At 40.4% G+C, this 17,315-nt stretch overlaps 1 protein-coding gene across 1 annotated transcript in view; it reads left to right on the forward strand.

The window, feature by feature from the left end:
- Nucleotides 1-4,075, forward strand: part of TBC1D8B (TBC1 domain family member 8B) — a 34,959-nt gene extending 30,884 nt beyond the window's left edge. The window contains exons 12-14 of the mRNA XM_007456708.1: nucleotides 376-432; nucleotides 1,783-1,880; nucleotides 3,680-4,075. Of these exons, the coding sequence (XP_007456770.1) occupies nucleotides 376-432; nucleotides 1,783-1,880; nucleotides 3,680-4,075 (551 nt within the window). The remainder of the gene's footprint in view (nucleotides 1-375; nucleotides 433-1,782; nucleotides 1,881-3,679) is intronic.
- Nucleotides 4,076-17,315: the final 13,240 nt, after the last annotated feature.

The raw sequence follows: 17,315 nt of genomic DNA on the forward strand, positions 1-17,315 counted from the left end.
CTCTCCCGTTGCGGAGCACAGGCTCCGGACGCGCAGGCTCAGCAGCCACGGCTCATGGGCGCAGCCGCTCCGCGGCCTGTGGGATCTTCCCGGACTGGGACACGAACCTGTGTCCTCTGCATCGGCAGGAGGACTCCCAACCACTGTGCCACAAGGGAAGCCCTGAGATTTTTTATATGGATTTTTCCCCAGTGTTCTTTTTAAAGTTCTTGAATACTTTGCCATCTAATGATAGGAGGTCAGGTTAGCTATAATTGGTTTGATGAATTGAAGAACATAAAGTGTGCATATAAGTCTTTATATAAAATATTATTTTACTTTCAAAAGGTATTTGTTAAATATTTTACAAAATGCAATTGTCCTCTTTTCCTCTAGTTTCCAAGCCTGCAAAGGAGAAGGAAGCAGAGTCAGCAAACAGCAGCACTGAAAAAGGTATATGATCTAGGAGTATCATTTAGTTTAAATTATTGTTTTTGTAAATAGGGTTAACTACACAAAGGGGAAACGTGGATTCCTTTTAAAGTCTATTGATTGATTTGTCCTGAGAGCTTTTTCAGTTCCTTTGTTTTAGTTTAACAGTTTCTTCTTCTCTTGATACTTAAGTCTCAGAAGTTATAGAAAATTCAATTGTAAATGACCTGTATTTATTTAATTTTATTATTTGAAAATATTAATTACATAAGTAATAGATAATCCTTATAAAAGGAATTTAAATGGTACAGAAATCCTCATACCCTCACCCAACCCCACCCTGAAGTAAATGTGAAAACATTTTGGTCTGTGTTCCTTCCAGACCTGTTTCGATGTATAAACAAATATAGATATCTCTCTTCTTTTAAAAAAGAAACATTTCATAAACATTGTTGTACAATTTGCTTTTTTGATTTTGTAGTATATCATGGGCATCTTTTCATGTCAGTACATTTGGATCTATCTTATTCCTTTTAATGGGTGCAGAGTATTCCACTGTTTGGTTGTACCATCATTTATTTCAGTAACTAGCTCAATATTGATGAACATTTAGGTTGTTTCCAATTAATTATATTGCAAACTGTTCTCCAACAAACATTTTTATACTTACATTTTATAATACTTTTGCACATATTTCTTTAGGATAGGATAAATTCATAGAGGTATGAGAATGCTGGATAACAAAGAATGTGCACTTTTAATATTTTGATAGAGGTTGTCAAATTGTTCTCCAAAGGTCCATCATTCTTTTTATGTTTTTGAGTAACATTTAGTTAAAAAATAATTGCTGAAGATCTGCTTAAATATGACAACTTTGCCAGGTTGTTCAGTATATCCTAGTTTTCTAAGAGATCTAAATAATTATTAATAAAGTCCCATTAATATCATTGTGATTAAACTCTTCAAAGGAATGAATGAATAAGTACTGTTTTGAATTTTTGAAAAAGAGTCACCATAGTATGTTATGGTAACTGCATACCAAGAACATCATATAGAAGCTATTTTAAACTTAGTGGTATGCATGAGAGCATCTACATGAAATTTACATCATGTACTGTTTAATCTAAAAGGCATCCTTCTTCCTCTAGTCCCCAACCTTTCCAAAGTAAAAGTTTTAGTTTAACGGAAGTGGAGAATGTATTTTGAGAGCCAGTGAGTGAAATAAAAAGTATAGTCAGATCAATTTCTGGAGTAAAAAATGTGCAGTCTTATATCTCAATGAAATATCTTTCAATCAAAATTGTTCTTTTGGGGATTTGGGAAAATATAGTGGGCTGTTCATTATGAAATGGTTTTATTCCCCTCACTGAGGAAAAGAAAAAGTTGACATTCAAGCATATCTAAGTCAATGGCAAGATGAGCTTTTGAAAAAAGAAGAAAACATTAAGGATTTACCAAGAATGAATCAGGTATAGTATTTTCAAAGAAAAATTCTGGTTTACTTGTGTGTTTTTGTATAAATGAATGTGGGTGTATCCAAATCTAAAATAGCTAACATGCTATTACAAAAATAAATAATCTATGCATCATCCCTGTAAGTTTCAAATGAGTATAGAAGAGTGGGAGTAAACTTTTAAATGATTTTCTATTGTAAACATTTAAATGCACCTAGAGTTTCATTACAGTCCTCTGCTGTGACATTTGTACCTATAGAAAAGATGTGTGTATAACACAGATTTCAATGTTTTTTATTTCCCGCTTTATTAGAAATGTTCACTTATTCAGTAAACATTTCTTAGTGCCTACTAGATGACATGCCCAATGCTAGGTAGTGGGAATAATAATTAAAATAGGTCACACCCTAGTTCCTAATCATCTTGAACCTGCTCAGACAGTATTAATGACTACTATTGACACAATTCTATTTTTTTTTTTTTTTTTTGCGATACGTGGGCCTCTCACTGTTGTGGCCTCTCCCGTTGCAGAGCACAGGCTCCGGACACACAGGCTCAGCGGCCATGGCTCACGGGCCCAGCCGCTCCGCGACATGTGGGATCTTCCTGGACTGGGGCACGAACTCGTGTCCCCTGCATTGGCAGGTGGACTCTCAACCACTGCGCCACCAGGGAAGCCCTATTGACACAATTCTAAATCCATCTCTTTCTTACACACTATTCAGTCATTATATGTTCTTATATTTTTTAATTAAAATCTGTTGGTATAGGGACTTCCCTGGCAGTCCAGTGGTTAAGACTCTGCGTTCCCAGTGCAGGGGGCACGGATTCAATCCCTGATCGGGGAACTAAGATCCCGCATGCCGCACGGCATGGCCAAAAAATAAATTAAAAAATTTTTTTTAATCTTTTGGTATAGATACTGAGGATTCCCAGAACTTTACCAAAATGAGAAATATGAAATAGCGTAGTTTTTCTCAGTGGACTAGGTAATTTGATAGTTAAATAAGTACTTTTTAAAATTAATCATGATATATTTATTCTAAATTTTTAATAAATAAACAGTATTACAGAGTAAGAAAGAAAGAGAAATAAAACTTAAAGTATGGTACAATACATTTTTATGAAGTTTATCTTTTTGCTTTTTATTTACATATAAACTTTTCTGGTAGCATGATTGACTTATAGGACTTTTGTGTTGGAATAGTTTCTTCTAGGAATGCCTATGGATTATCTAGAGGCAATTAGCAGGCAATCTAGGTTATTTCTTTACTTGGGCCCCACCTTAGCCTTTAAAGAGAAACATGTCCAAATGGGCTCCTTAGAGCTACCTTGTACTACTAGTTAGGTCCCAAAACATTCTTCCTTATATTTAAGTCATCCTAATTGAGCTGCCTGCTCTAGCCCTTTGGGGAGATCAAGGGGAACTCATTCTTAATCTGTTCATTAAGATTGGTTAATGAATGAATGATTTACATGTAAGGAAATACGGGATTTTGCCTAATTAAAAGTACCACCTAACATTGATGGAATGCTGGCAGATACTGTCCAAGAATTATTGTATATATAATATATGTATATAATTTACTGTTATTAGGCAACAGAGGAGAAGACTTAAGTGGAATTTTCTTTCATAGTTCATACCCATCTTTCTAGAATCAAGATTTATTTATGGATTAATCATCAGTTCTTATAACTTCTGTGGTGAAGGTTATATGGTACAAATTCTAAATAGAAGACTATTCACTTCTAAGTTCTCCTGATATTTGCTAAGTCTGATATCAAATGTGATATTTCTAACTTGTGTCTTCTAGTCACAATTTATTCAGTTTTCAAAGACACTATATAACTTATTTCACGGGGACCCTGAAGAAGAGTCATTATATCAAGCCATTGCTGTTGTAACCAGCCTTTTGCTCAGGATGGAAGAAGTTGGAAGGAAACTCCATAACCCTGCGTCATCAACCAAAGGATTGTCTGGTGCAGTCTGTGCTTCTGGAGGACCCAGTGAGGGGCAAACAGAGAGCCACTTAGAGAAAGATCCCTCCTCTCTCAGGGAAGAACCTCAGTGGTCATTTGCATTTGAACAGATTCTCGCCTCTTTGTTGAATGAACCAGCATTGGTGAAGTTTTTTGAGAAACCCATAGATCTAAAAGCCAAACTAGAAAATGCAAAAACCTCTCAGTTAAGTTCTAGAACCAGGAAGTAAATCTTTTAACAGGAATTGCTTATTATAGACATTTACCAAGATTCTCATAGGCGTCAGCTTGATTTCTAGGAGTAAGGATCAGGGATTTTCTTGTTACCAATGTATTTGAAGGTTAAAAAGAAGATATTTGGAAGCACAATGATTCATTCCTTTGTGGTGTTATCTAATTTTGATATTCTCTAATACAAATATACTTTTTATATTTCACAAGGTATGCAATTATCAGGGGGAGTATGCTAAATGCTAAATTTTACCACCAGAGGGCACCACCATATCAGTTTTAGCAAGGAAATTACTAGTTTGTGCTGCTATTTACATATGAATTACGGATGATTTTTGAAAATGTGGTGTTATGTTTGAGTGTTAGTGATGCTGCCACATCATATTGATAAATCCTACTTTCCAAATTGCCTCAGTCCTATTAGAATGCTTTAGAAAAGCAGGCTCTTAGATCTGTAGCCTTAATTATCTAGAGGATTACCATATGGGAACCTCATTTTCACATTATCTAACTGAAATAATATTAACTTTTTAAAGTTAATCTCATTCAGTCTTCTAATAATAAATGGCTTTTTAATGAATTCTATCTTCTCCCTACCTGAGCAGTTCAGAAGCTGCTGACACACTTGTAGCTCTGTTACTGATAAAAACAAAGAACTCAAAACTCTGGGCCGATACAAGAAAAACAATTTTGGACTTGGATTTGAGCTGGTTAAAGCCAGCCAATTCAGAAGAGTTAATAAACAGTACAATTAACTGTGTACAGTTCTCTCATTAGACTGAGAAATTACTTGAAATTCCGAGCACTGCTCTTTGTGGCATTTGTCTCAGAGTAGCTTGAGACTGCTTTGGTTCTAGTTTTAGATTTTGGATTTTCACCAGTCATATTTTAAATTACATTAGATAGACTGAATTATTGGATTAGTCTGGCAAGTTCATAAAGTATATAGGCATACCTCAATTTTATTGTGCTTCACAGATACTACATTTTTTTTTGTTTTTTGTTTTGGGGTTTTTTTTGGCTGCTGCAGCTTGCAGGATTTTAGTTGCCTGCAGGGATTGAACCCAGGCCCTTGGCAGTGAAAGCGCAGAGTCCTAACCACTGGGCTGCCAGGGAATTCCCACAGATACTACAGTTTTACTGAAAATGAAGGCTTGTGGCAACCCTGCGTTGAGCAAGTCTATCAGTGCCATTTTTCCAACATTTGCTCACTTTGCATCTCTGTGTCACATTTTGGTAATTCTTGCAATATTTGGAACTTTTTCATTATTATTATGTTTGTCATGGTGATCTGTGATCAGTGGTCTTTTTTTTTCCTTGCGGGTTTTTTTTTATTCAAACAGAAAGTCACAAAAATTATAATCATCCTCATCAGTTCACTCAATCCCATGTAATTAATTTTTTTTCATCTTGATCTTTTGTTAGCATTTTTATGAATTCATCAGTTTTCCATTAGAGTTCTGAAAATGCTTATTTATTCAGTTCAGCAGTATAGTCAGTTACCAGAAACCTGTACTTGTCAGAGTCTTTTCCATGAATTCCTTGAAGATGAAACTCTTTTATAGGAACATTTTTGCAAAAGCATCAGAGTGCACCCATTTACTGTCTGTAAATGACAAAAGAGTTAAATGATCAGTGATCTTTGATGTTACTAATAGGACTCACTGAAGGCCTAGGTGATGGTTAGCATTTTTTAGCAATAAAATGTTTAATTAAAGTATGTACATCATTATTTTAGACATAATGCTATTGCACACTTAATAGACTACACTATAGTGTAAACGTAAGTTTTGTACACCCTGGGAAAACAAAAAATTCATGTGACTCGCTTTATTGCAATATTTGCTTTCATCGAAGTGATCTGGAACCAAACCTGCAACATCCAAGGTATGCCTGTACTTGTGCATAATGATTGTTAAGATAATGTATAGAATTTTGGCATCTGTCTAAAAAGTTGTAATCTATTTGATTTAGATGTGTAATTTCTATATACTTTATGCTGCTTATATTTCAGTCATTACAATGAAAGTTCATTTAGAGATAATGGGCTTTGTTAGCACTTTAAAGAAAAAAAACACACCTATCCAATCTTCTGTGCTGTTTCTGATAAGAACAATTTATTAATCAGTTGATTTAGGAAATTGTGGGGAGAAGTCATCCACTGGAGCTTCTTTCTTCACAAAAGACTTTGGTTTTGAGCCTTTTGACTTTTCAGATTTGAAACAGTGAAAGGGCAGATATCCTTTAGGACAACCCAAGAAGTCTCCCTTTCTGGAAAAGAATTGGTATAGTCAGCCTTTGGCAAGAATCCACTGTGAACAAAGCCTAACACAGAGGGCTTCATCACCACAGGATATGTTATTTTCAGAGATATTCAAGAATTTTCAAGTTGACCCTTTGAAAATTTTGTAAATTGAGCTTGGCCAAACACTTACTAGTAGTGTCTTGAAAATTATTTTGTCAAATTTGTCTTCTCAAGGAAATTACCACTTAAAGAGATAGTTGGTAAATAAACATCTGTGCCTTTTCTCAGAAATTATTTGCCTGAAACATGTCCAAATTTTAGAGTTTAGTTAATAGTTTATATGTGAACTATCACACATCTGCTATTAAGCAATGATTGTTAAATTACACTACAGTAGCTCTATAAAGACGCAAGGCTCTATGCTTATATACAAAGGCACTATTGCACATACTTTGTTGAACATTTTGTCAATTGTATTTACAAGAAAGATACTTTCTTAACATACGTTATTAATATTTGGTGATTTTTAAATCATAATATTGAAGATTACTTAGTATTGTATTTTAGCCTAGATTAATTAAAATTGAATACCTAAAGATTTCTGAATTGCAGAAAGATTATAAATGCAAGTTAAAAAGACGAACATTTATTTTCTGAGTCTGCAGGAGACATAAGCTGAACACATAGTTTTGTAGTTGCTACCTTGTTAAGCAAATGGGTTGTTCTTAATGTTTAAAATCTTATGTAGTTGTGGGGCTTCCCTGGTGGCGCAGTGGTTGAGAGTCCGCCTGCCGATGCAGGGGACGTGGGTTCGTGCCCCGGTCCGGGAGGATCCCACATGCCGCCGAGCGGCTGGGCCCGTGAGCCATGGCCGCTGAGCCCGCGCGTCCGGAGCCTGTGCTCCGCAACGGGAGAGGCCACAGCAGTGAGAGGCCCGCGTACCGCAAAATAAATAAATAAATAAAAATAACTGTTTAAAAAAAAAAAAAAAAAATCTTATGTAGTTGTGTCACACTGAACTAGTGCATTATACCTTATGCATTAAATTGTTATAAGGTGACTTTACTGGTCTTTATAAAAAATGTTATAAATCTGTTAAATAAATATGAAGAATGGCTTACTTAAAGATCTTACTATTATTTATTATGATGTACTTTTATAGATACTTAACTCAGTTATCACTTGAGGACTTCCCTCCTATATTAGTTAAGTTTCAGTTGCAGAGAACAGAATTAATTCTCATTAGTTTAGGCAGGAAAAGATTTATTACCAGATATTAAGTGGCTTACAGAATTATCTAGAGGACTGACTCTAAATTGAGCTTTCAAGAACAATCTCCAAAACTATACCACAGAACCAGGCCACCAAGGGAGTTGCTAATTCTTCTGCTGTTAGGAAACTGCTACTTCCTACTCCATGATGAAAAGCCAGCACTACAGCTGCTACTTCCAGAACCACGCTCCACGTGCTATGGTTTATACCAGCAAAATGGATGCCAAGCATCCTGCCTCTCAGCACCCACAAGCTAGTGACTAAATTGCAATAGAACAACCAAACATCTGAACAACCATGTTTACCAGCAGAAATGGCAGAAACTTAGCCTCCACCTTCCTTCTGCCATTTAAGTCTCACGAGTGTGCATCTCATTGGCCTGTAATATCTCCAGAATTTTAGTTGCAAGGGAATCTGGGAAATGTACTCTTAGCTTTTTAGCCCCTGCAGTACAGGAAGGCATACTAAGAGGCTGGAATGGACATCGAGCACTATATTTGCTTTCTCTTGCTGTGTAACAAATTATCACAACACACATTATCTCACCATTTCAATGTGTCAGGCCTCTGGGCTCAGCTTAGCTGGGTCCTCTGCTTAGGGTCTCATAAGGCTGCAAAACCAAGGTGTCAGCCAAGCTGGTTCTCATGTAGAGGCTTAACTGGGGAAGAATCCACTTCCAAGCTCACTCAGGCTATTGACAGAAATGATTTCCATATGGTTATAGGTCTGGAGGCCCCAGCTTCTTGTAGGTGGTCTCCTGGAGGCCACCCTCAGCTCCTAGAGGCTTTACTCAGCTCCCAGCAACTGCCCTCAACTTCTTCGGGCTGCCCAACCTTGCCGTGTGGGCTGCCCTCAAATGGCCACTTACTTCATCAGTCTAGCAAGGAGAGTTTCTAAATCAAGTCTGCTAGCAAGGTAGCGTCTTATATAATAAGAACCTAGGGGCAGGGCAGGAATAATGACGCCGATGTAGAGAATGGACTTGAGGACACGGGGAGGGGGAGGGGTAAGCTGGGATGAAGTGAGATGGTGGCATGGACATATATACACTACCAAATGTAAACCAGATAGCTAGTGGGAAGCAGCCGCATAGCACAGGGACATCAGCTCTGTGCTTTGTGACCGCCTAGAGGGGTGGGATAGGGAGGGTGGAAGGGAGGGAGATGCAAGAGGGAAGAGATATGGGGACATATGTATATGTATAGCTGATTCACTTTGTTATAAAGCAGAAACTAACACACCATTGTAAAGCAATTATACTCCAATAAAGATGTTTAAAAAATAATAATATAGTCTCACAGTAGTGACATATCCACTTTGCCATATTCTGTTGGTTAAAGGCAAGTCACAGGCCCCGTGCACTTTTCAAGGGGTGAGGATTACACAGGGCATGAGCGTCAGGAGGCAGGGGTTATAGGGGGTGCGTTGTAGAGTCTGTCCACCACAAGCATCTATGTTATTCACCTCTTTTCCCACGCAGCACACCCTTCTTCCCATACTTCTACATAAGAACTAATAGCATCAGTGGTATGCTGCTGCCTGTCATAACATAAGTCTCCCTCATACCAACAAAAATGCACTAATCTTCTCTCTTAAGGGAAAATCCAAGTTCCTCTTGGTCACTTGGATCCATCGATGGGTAATGTCCACTCCTCCTAATTCAATCTCAGTCCCATCTTGATATCCTGTAACGTGTGGACTACAAAAAGTTAACTACTATCAACTCACCTTATATAAGATAGTAGAGAAGTGGGGAAATAAATTGATTACTCTGTATAATTATGTACCTAAAAGAGGCAGAAACTATGGACAGCTACTGCAGTCCTCATTTCTGCAACTGGTCATCAGACCATAATTGTGTTTTATTTATTTAAATTATACAATAAATTAACTACTTTTTGGTGTACAGTTCTATGAATTTTTAAGGCAGGTATGTATTCCTGTGACCATCACCACAATTAGAATACAGAGCACAATTAGAATTCCATCACCCCATAAAACTCCCTCATACGGTCCATCCCTTCATAGTCACCACTCTCCCCACCCCTAACAACCACTCATCAGTTTTCTGCCCAACATATAAAAGACCAGATGTTTGCTTTCCCAGAATCCCTGCCCCTTGTAGCCATGTGACCAAGGACTGGTTAATCAGATGCTTCTGCCTGAATTTCTCAAATCTATAGCAAAGCAGGAGGGAAAGTGGAGAATACATTCTGGTGGCAGTGGTGGCATCTCCACATCAACACTCTGGTTCCGAAGTAGGACTTAAAGTGCTTGTGGATGCCTAGACTTCATCCCCCCCCTTTTTTGTGGGGGGGCTTTTTAGTGCATCTGTGAGCCCCAACAGTTCAATAAAATATTTTTCTGCTTTTGCCAGCCAGAATCTATTTCATTGGCTATCTAAAGTAAGATTGATACATGTGACACCAGGAGCCCTGTAGCACTGAATCCCTTGAGGTCAGGTAAGCAAATTATCCTGGTAGCTACATTCCTGGGCTTCCAGTCGCTGGCAGAAGGGCATTTTATCCTTAATCTCTCATTATACTGCAGCTTCCATTTCTGTCATCAGAACTATACCTTTTCCGCCATCCCAAAGGCACCAAGCAGTAGATTTCCTAGCCTCTAATTCTGTTTGTCTTCCTTTGCGGGTAATGTCTTTTCTTTATGGCTGCTTTTAAGATCTTGGTGTTGCCAGTGTTCTGCAGTTTCTTACGATTTATCTAGCTTTTAAAAAAGTCATGTTTGTCATTAACTATTAAATTTTGATTATCAACTATCATTCTCCAAGGCCTGCATACCTTTTGCAGAGGCCAAACAGGCAAGTTAAATGAGGATGTACTAGAAACCACCTCCCACCTCACATACACACACACATCCTTCAGATCTTTGGTGGGCACTCATCTGTGTGATTTCCCCAGGGATACAGTATTAACAGATACAGTGAATTCTACCTGGCCCTTCCTACCATAAATAGCCCTTATTACACCAGTCAGGGAGCAAAAGTGGTAGGTCTGCCAGTGGCTGGGTATTGCTATTTCAAATATTCATTCACAAACTAAGAACCATATGATGTACTTGCAGATCCACTGGACCCATTGTAGATGGATTCAGGATAAAATTATATTTCTTAACTCCATGAGCCCTGACTCCAACCAATGGATGACTGTTGTTTTCTAAACTCTCCCGCTGCCCCCAACACTGGTCCTGGATGAATGTGAACTCAGAGTCAGTGTCCAAAAGACTGAGAAGTATGAGTGTTTCCAGTTGCCCAGTGCACGGCTACCCTGGTAAATGAGCACAGGCCCCTCTGGCTAGAAAGGAAAAGGAAAGCTAGGAAGAAAATCTGCAACACATGCTTATGGTATTGCTGAGTCCTTCCTCAAGGGTACCTGGCTTTCCCTTCCAGGGCCTCTGGGTGTGTGAACTGACTCAGATCTGCAAATAGGTGAGACTCGTATCGAGCAGGACCCTGTGGGGCTCCTGGGCACACAAAAGCCTTCCTGTGCCCCCCATTTCTTGATTACAGGAAATAGGCTTCATTCAGCCTCCATGACCTTCCCTGGGTTCCAGGGAGCAGGTTCAAACAGTTGCTAATCAGGGAAGGAAGGGGATGTGGAGACAAGGAAGGAACAGTCAAGAGAAACAATAGTGCAGCCTTGGGGCAGGGTCCTGGTTCCCCCTCGAGGGACATATAATATCTTTGACCTGTTTTGCAGATACTGAAACCACCACTAGGTGGGAGAAGTTAACTGTATGCTGCCCACACGCATGTAGACCCCAGACCAGCTGGAACCAGAAGGTTGATGATGCTGACAACCACTTACTTCACCACCAACCAATCAGAAGCATGTCCATGAGCTGATCACGCCCTCTTTGAACCATTACTATAAAACTTCTCAGTACCCCCTCCAGGTCGAGGACACACAGTTTGAGGACATTAGCCCGCTGTGGCCCCCTTTGCCTGGCAAAGCAATAAAGCTATTCTTTTCTGCTTCACCCAAAACTCTGTCCGAGATTTAATTCAGTGTCAGGGTACAGAGGCAGGATTCGGCTTCAAGAGGCCATGAATCTCCATCATAATAACTCAAATTAGGTCTTTATTCACCAGAGAGAACTGTTTCAGCTATGCAGATCAAGTAGGAATTAGTAGGTTGCTCATCTATTTCCATCTAAAGTATCTGAAGAACAATTAGCCATTACCAAATTTCTCTGCAGGTCAAAAACAGATTACTTCTCTGACCATGCTTCTGTCATGTTTACCATGCTCACCCCATCTCTGGTCATTAAGTGCTGCCGCTTGTTCTTTGCTATTCTAAGATCCCATTATTCTCATTGAAATTAGCAAATTACTTTCAGTGGCAGCATCTCTCATCTCTATCTCTGGCCTACTCAAGACTACCACTGTAGCATGTTCCAAGAGTGATAGGGCTCCTTTCATCAGTGTTTTTTTCAATGTCTTGGGGAAGAGAACATCCCCTAGGTCCTATTGGGGGACATGGTTAGGATGTAGGTGAGTGGATCATATATCATAAATGTATTCCAATGTTTCTATTTCCTTAAGCCTTTGGAGAACTTCCTCTACATTATACCAAGGATATCTGGCATATCAACTTCATTTACTATGGGCTAATTTTCAGCCTTGGCTTCAATCAACCAAGCAAATAGAACCACTGCCAATTGGGCAAGCTGGTAATTGAATCCAGAACCTCTGTTAGGTATTCAGGTGTTGATATATTTGGTCCAATCTAAAATTAAATTCCTTCCTCCAAAGTATAGTATCCTTAAAATACATTCCCACACATATTCTCCAAATTTCTGCCATTATAAGTTAGCAAAATTTTGCAATTTCCTCCTTCCAGTTCAGACTTATACTTGTATCCTTGGAGCATACTGTGTTCTAACTCTAGTTATAGGTCTGGAAGCCATAAGAGGTAGTAGGCATGGTACGTGAGGAAAATTGGCATTCCCTTGCAAGTAACCTGAGGGTGTTCAGGCAAGGCAGGACCAACCTCATCAAACTAGGGATGCTTCTAGGGCAAAGAAGGCTCATTGGTGAAGTACTTAGAGTCATCTGAATTCACCCAAACATCCTCATTTCTATTCTAGGAGGTCTCATCTAGCCAAACAAATGCCCTTACTTTCCCAAAAGTGACACCTGGAAAGGCTGTGAGTTCAATGTATATTGCAATTCAAAAACCAATAGGATAAGACTCTAATTTTCAGCTATGTGAAGCCGAATCTGGCCTCTGTACCCCGACACTGAATTCTTGGAGATAGAGTTTTGGGTAAAGTAGAAAAGAATAGCTTTATTGCTTTGCCAGGCAAAGGGGGCCACAAGGGGCTAATGCCCTCAAAACTGTCTTTCCTGACCTGGAGGGGGTAATGAGAAGTTTTATAGTAATGGTTCAAAGATGGCATGAGCAGCTTGTGGACATTCCTCTGATTGGTTGGTGGTCAGGTAAGTGGGAGTGAGCATCATCAACCTTCTGGTTCCAACTGGTCTGGGGTCTTTGTCAACAAGAGGTAAGAGAATACAAACTTACTGTCCTCTGTTTCTTGAGCTGGGAATTTAAATCCTAAGATTGCCATTTTCTGCCATTTTCTTTTTTTAAACCTCTACAGCACAGTTAGAAGTTATCCCACTCCATAGTTCTTGAGTTCATCATTAGTGCCCAAATAATCTGTAGTAGCAGCTACTTGGACCATCAAGCCTTGCGTTCAATAGGCACTTCATTGTAGATGTCCACCAGTGATGATTTGATTGGTTTGCCATTATGTGTCATGAACTACCAGCATCTCATCTTCTAATACTAACAGAATTACCACTGCTTTCAAATCCAATCAGGCTATCTAATCAATTCCAGTTCCCTATTTTCTTTTCTTTTTTTTTTAATAACTTTTTATTTATTTATTTATTTATTGGCTGTGTTGGGTCTTTGTTGCTGCACTCAGGCTTTCTCTAGTTGCAGCGAGCGGGGGCTACCCTTCGTTACAGTGTGCGGACTTCTCATTGTGGTGGCTTCTCTTGTTGCCGAGCATGGACTCTAGGTGCGTGGGCTTCAGTAGTTGTGGCTCGCAGGCTCTAGAGCTCAGGCTCAGTAGTTGTGGCGCACGGGCCTAGTTGCTCTGCAGCATGTGGGATCTTCCTGGACCAGGGCTCGAGCCCTTGTCCCCTGCATTGGCAGGCAAATTCTTAACCACTGCACCACCAGGGAAGTCCCCCCATTTTCTTGAAACACTATTGCCTCTGAGCACTCCTGGTACTACATCCTTCATTGGTCATGGTTCAGTTTCAGAGAGCAGAAGCCACTCTAGCTAGTTTAAAGAGGAAGCAATTTATTACAGGGTATCAATAGCTATAGAATTATATTTAGGAGGGCTGAAGAAACAGATGCTATGTTGAGCCTTCAAGAATGATTCTTGGGACTTCCTTGGTGGCACAGTGGTTAAGAATCCGCCTGCCAATGCAGGGGACACGGGTTCGAGCCCTGGTCCCGGAAGATCGCACATGCCGCGGAGCAACTAGGCCCGTGCGCCACAACTACTGAGCCCACGTGCCACAACTACTGAGTCCACGTGCCACAACCACTGAAGCCCGTGCGCCTGGAGCCCATGCTCCGCAGCAAGAGAAGCCATGGCAATGAGAAGCCCGTGCACCACAACAAAGAGTAGCCCCTGCTCGCCGCAACTAGAGAAAGCCCGAGTGCAGCAACAAAGACCCAACGCAGCCAAAAATAAATAAATAAATTTTAAAAATTATTCTCAAGACCACATCACAAAACCAAGCCATCAAAGAGTGCTGCTATCTCTCCATACAGTCAAGAAATTTCTGGCTCCAGAGCCATGTCACTATTGCCACAATCTGGAAGCCATGACTACTGCCACCAGCTCCAGAAACATGCCACATATAGTACAACCTGCACCAGCAAAATGGGTGCCACATGCACTGCCTCTTGACTCCCATGTATTTAATGACTGGACCGTGGGACTTCTGCTAACCCTCCTGCAGAATAACTAAACATCTCAACCGCTATGCTTGGCAGCAGAAATGAAGCAAAAGCCGTGTTACACCTTCCAAATCTCATGCCTGTGCATCTGATTAGCTGCACCTAAATCATATTCAGAATCTCAGCTGCAAGGAAATCTGGAAAGTGTGTGTGTGTGAGTGTGTGTGTCTTTGTATACTTTATATCAACTGCATGACACACTAGGATGAGGGTAGAATGGAGTTGAATACCAAGCTACCATATCTACCTCATCAAAGATTTGATATATTTGCCTTGAACCCCAATTCCAGGATCACAGGAAATCCAGAGTTCTTTCTGTGATTTTGTCTCTATTTTCTTGTGTTTCTCTGAATCATTCTCTGCTTCTACATGCACACAGGCTTTCTGGTGCCTCTAATCAGAACCTGGTCCAAAACTCCACCCTTCTCACCATCTTCTACAAGAAGTCAAAATACAATAAGTAGTACATGATGATTTTTGTATTTTCCCTCAAGATTTGTGAGGTTTATAGGAGAGAAAGTCCACATCAAGGAGCACGTGGCCATCTGCCATCTCACTGCTCCTGTCTTTTTCCTCACATACTCTTGAAGCTGATCCCTCAAGTTCCTGTCCTTCCATGAGTCCACAGTCTTCGTATATGACTCTCCCTGTGGTACTTTTAATAATTTTATTTTTATTCCCATTACTCTCCTTTTTTTTTTTTTTGCGGTACGCGGGCCTCTCACTGTCTTGGCCTCTCCCGTTGCGGAGCACAGGCTCCGGACACGCAGGCTCAGCAGCCATGGCTCACGGGCCCAGCCGCTCCGTGGCATGTGGGATCCTCCCGGACCGGGGCACGAACCCGTGTCCCCTGCCATCGGCAGGCGGACTCTCAACCGCTGTGCCACCAGGGAAGCCCCCCATTACTGTCCTTTAATCTTACTTTTTATGTTTCATTCAGCAAACGTTTTGGTCAGTTGGGATGTCTCCTACCATTTTTACTGTTGTTCTTGTGCCTGCAGTAATTCTTTTATAGATTATTTGTAAGTTTTTCCACTATTTTAGAGCACTTTTTAAAATTTCCAGTATCTTTCTGGAATTTGAATAGTGTGAGTCCTTAAGGTGGTTTCTAGAAAAAGAATTCATTTTGCTAACATGCTGAGTACGTTTGGAATGGCATAATATGTTCATTATACTCATATGTGAAGGCAGCTTAGCTTTGGAGAAATAGCATGAATTGAGGATTTTGTAAGCCATTGCCAATGGCAGCTACCACACATCACCACCCCCAGCAATTCGAGCAAAGCTATATGCACAGTTTTGTACACAGAGCCTCTTGGACAGCTTCCCCAAGTTGATTAGGAAATGGAGTATCCAGGAAAGTTGGGCAGACAGAAAAATGGAAATATTTCAGCTACCTCTAGGAGTGAAGCCACGGGTTTCAGTTCCCCCAGTAATTTACCTGAACTGCTTTTATGCCAGATCTCCAAGGGTTTCTCTCAGAAATGTCTGGGGCTTATGCTTGCATTTTTTTTTTTTTTTTTGCGGTACGCGGGCCTCTCACTGCCGTGGCCTCTCCCGTTGCGGAGCACAGGCTCCGGACGCGCAGGCCCAGAGGCCATGGCCCACGGGCCCAGCCGCTCCGCGGCATGTGGGATCTTCCTGGACCGGGGCACGAACCCGCGTCCCCTGCATCGGCAGAAGGACTGTCAACCACTGCGCCACCAGGGAAGCCCCTATGCCTGCATTTTGAAAGGCAGATTATTATACTGAATTTTCTTTCACAGTGCTTATTAAAATGCAACTCTGTATAACATTTTACAATTTTCAGACTGACTTCATCATCTAACTATTCACTCAAACCTCATTTCCAGCAAACCTAAAGAGGTTGATAGGCTTAGGACTGTCCCCATTTTAGAGATGAGGACACTTAGTCAATAGTCCAACATACTACAGAACCTGAACAAGTACCTGAGTCAAGTCTCCTGATTCTGCTGCTCTTTCCTTCCCACAACACTGCCCCTACCTCAGAAACTACTAGCCATTAATAAAATCTGATTTTACAAACAAAGGCTTTTTATTGTAAACTCTTCTTACCTATGGAAATTGTCATTAGTCTTCCAAAAGTGCTTGATAATTAAACAAGTTTCCATGGATCAGTTTAAGCAGGGGATATTCTCACTGTTAGCCCAAGGCAAAGCCCCTACTCCCAGGCTCATAATTTCATGACATGGTCCTGTCACTCCTGGGTGTCCATGAAAGAGCTAGACACAGCTAGAAGCTCAATATGAAATTTGAATTTAAATTGAAGTTGCCCCCCAGGTCCTCAGAGGACCTCAGGGTAAGGTGAGGAAATGGAACAAGTACACCCTCTCTTTTCAGCATAGACATGGGCTGGGACAAGACTCTGGCCCTTGGCAAACCTTCCCAGGTGTTGTGGGTTGAAGGAGATTTCATGGCTGAATCCCACCACTCACCCTTCTCCTCTTCCAGGCTTTCTACTGAGAAAGCACAGAACGACTAAAGCAGCAAGCAAAGTGTCATTTATTAATAAAAGCTTGAATCAAGAAATCAGCATGCACTTGGTAACCCCTCCTCCCCTCTTTCTCTCTTTCTTTTGTAGGTTCCTCCGGTTTAACAAATGGGTTGGAAAACACAACTTAAGCTACTCCTTCTCCTCTGAATCTGAGAAGCTAGGTCTTCAGAACAAATGTGGCCTGTAACAATCATCCAGAG

This window comes from Lipotes vexillifer, unplaced genomic scaffold, assembly GCF_000442215.2.
Source record: "Lipotes vexillifer unplaced genomic scaffold, Lipotes_vexillifer_v1.1 scaffold1728, whole genome shotgun sequence".
In the NCBI taxonomy this organism is placed as follows: Eukaryota; Metazoa; Chordata; class Mammalia; order Artiodactyla; family Lipotidae; genus Lipotes; species Lipotes vexillifer.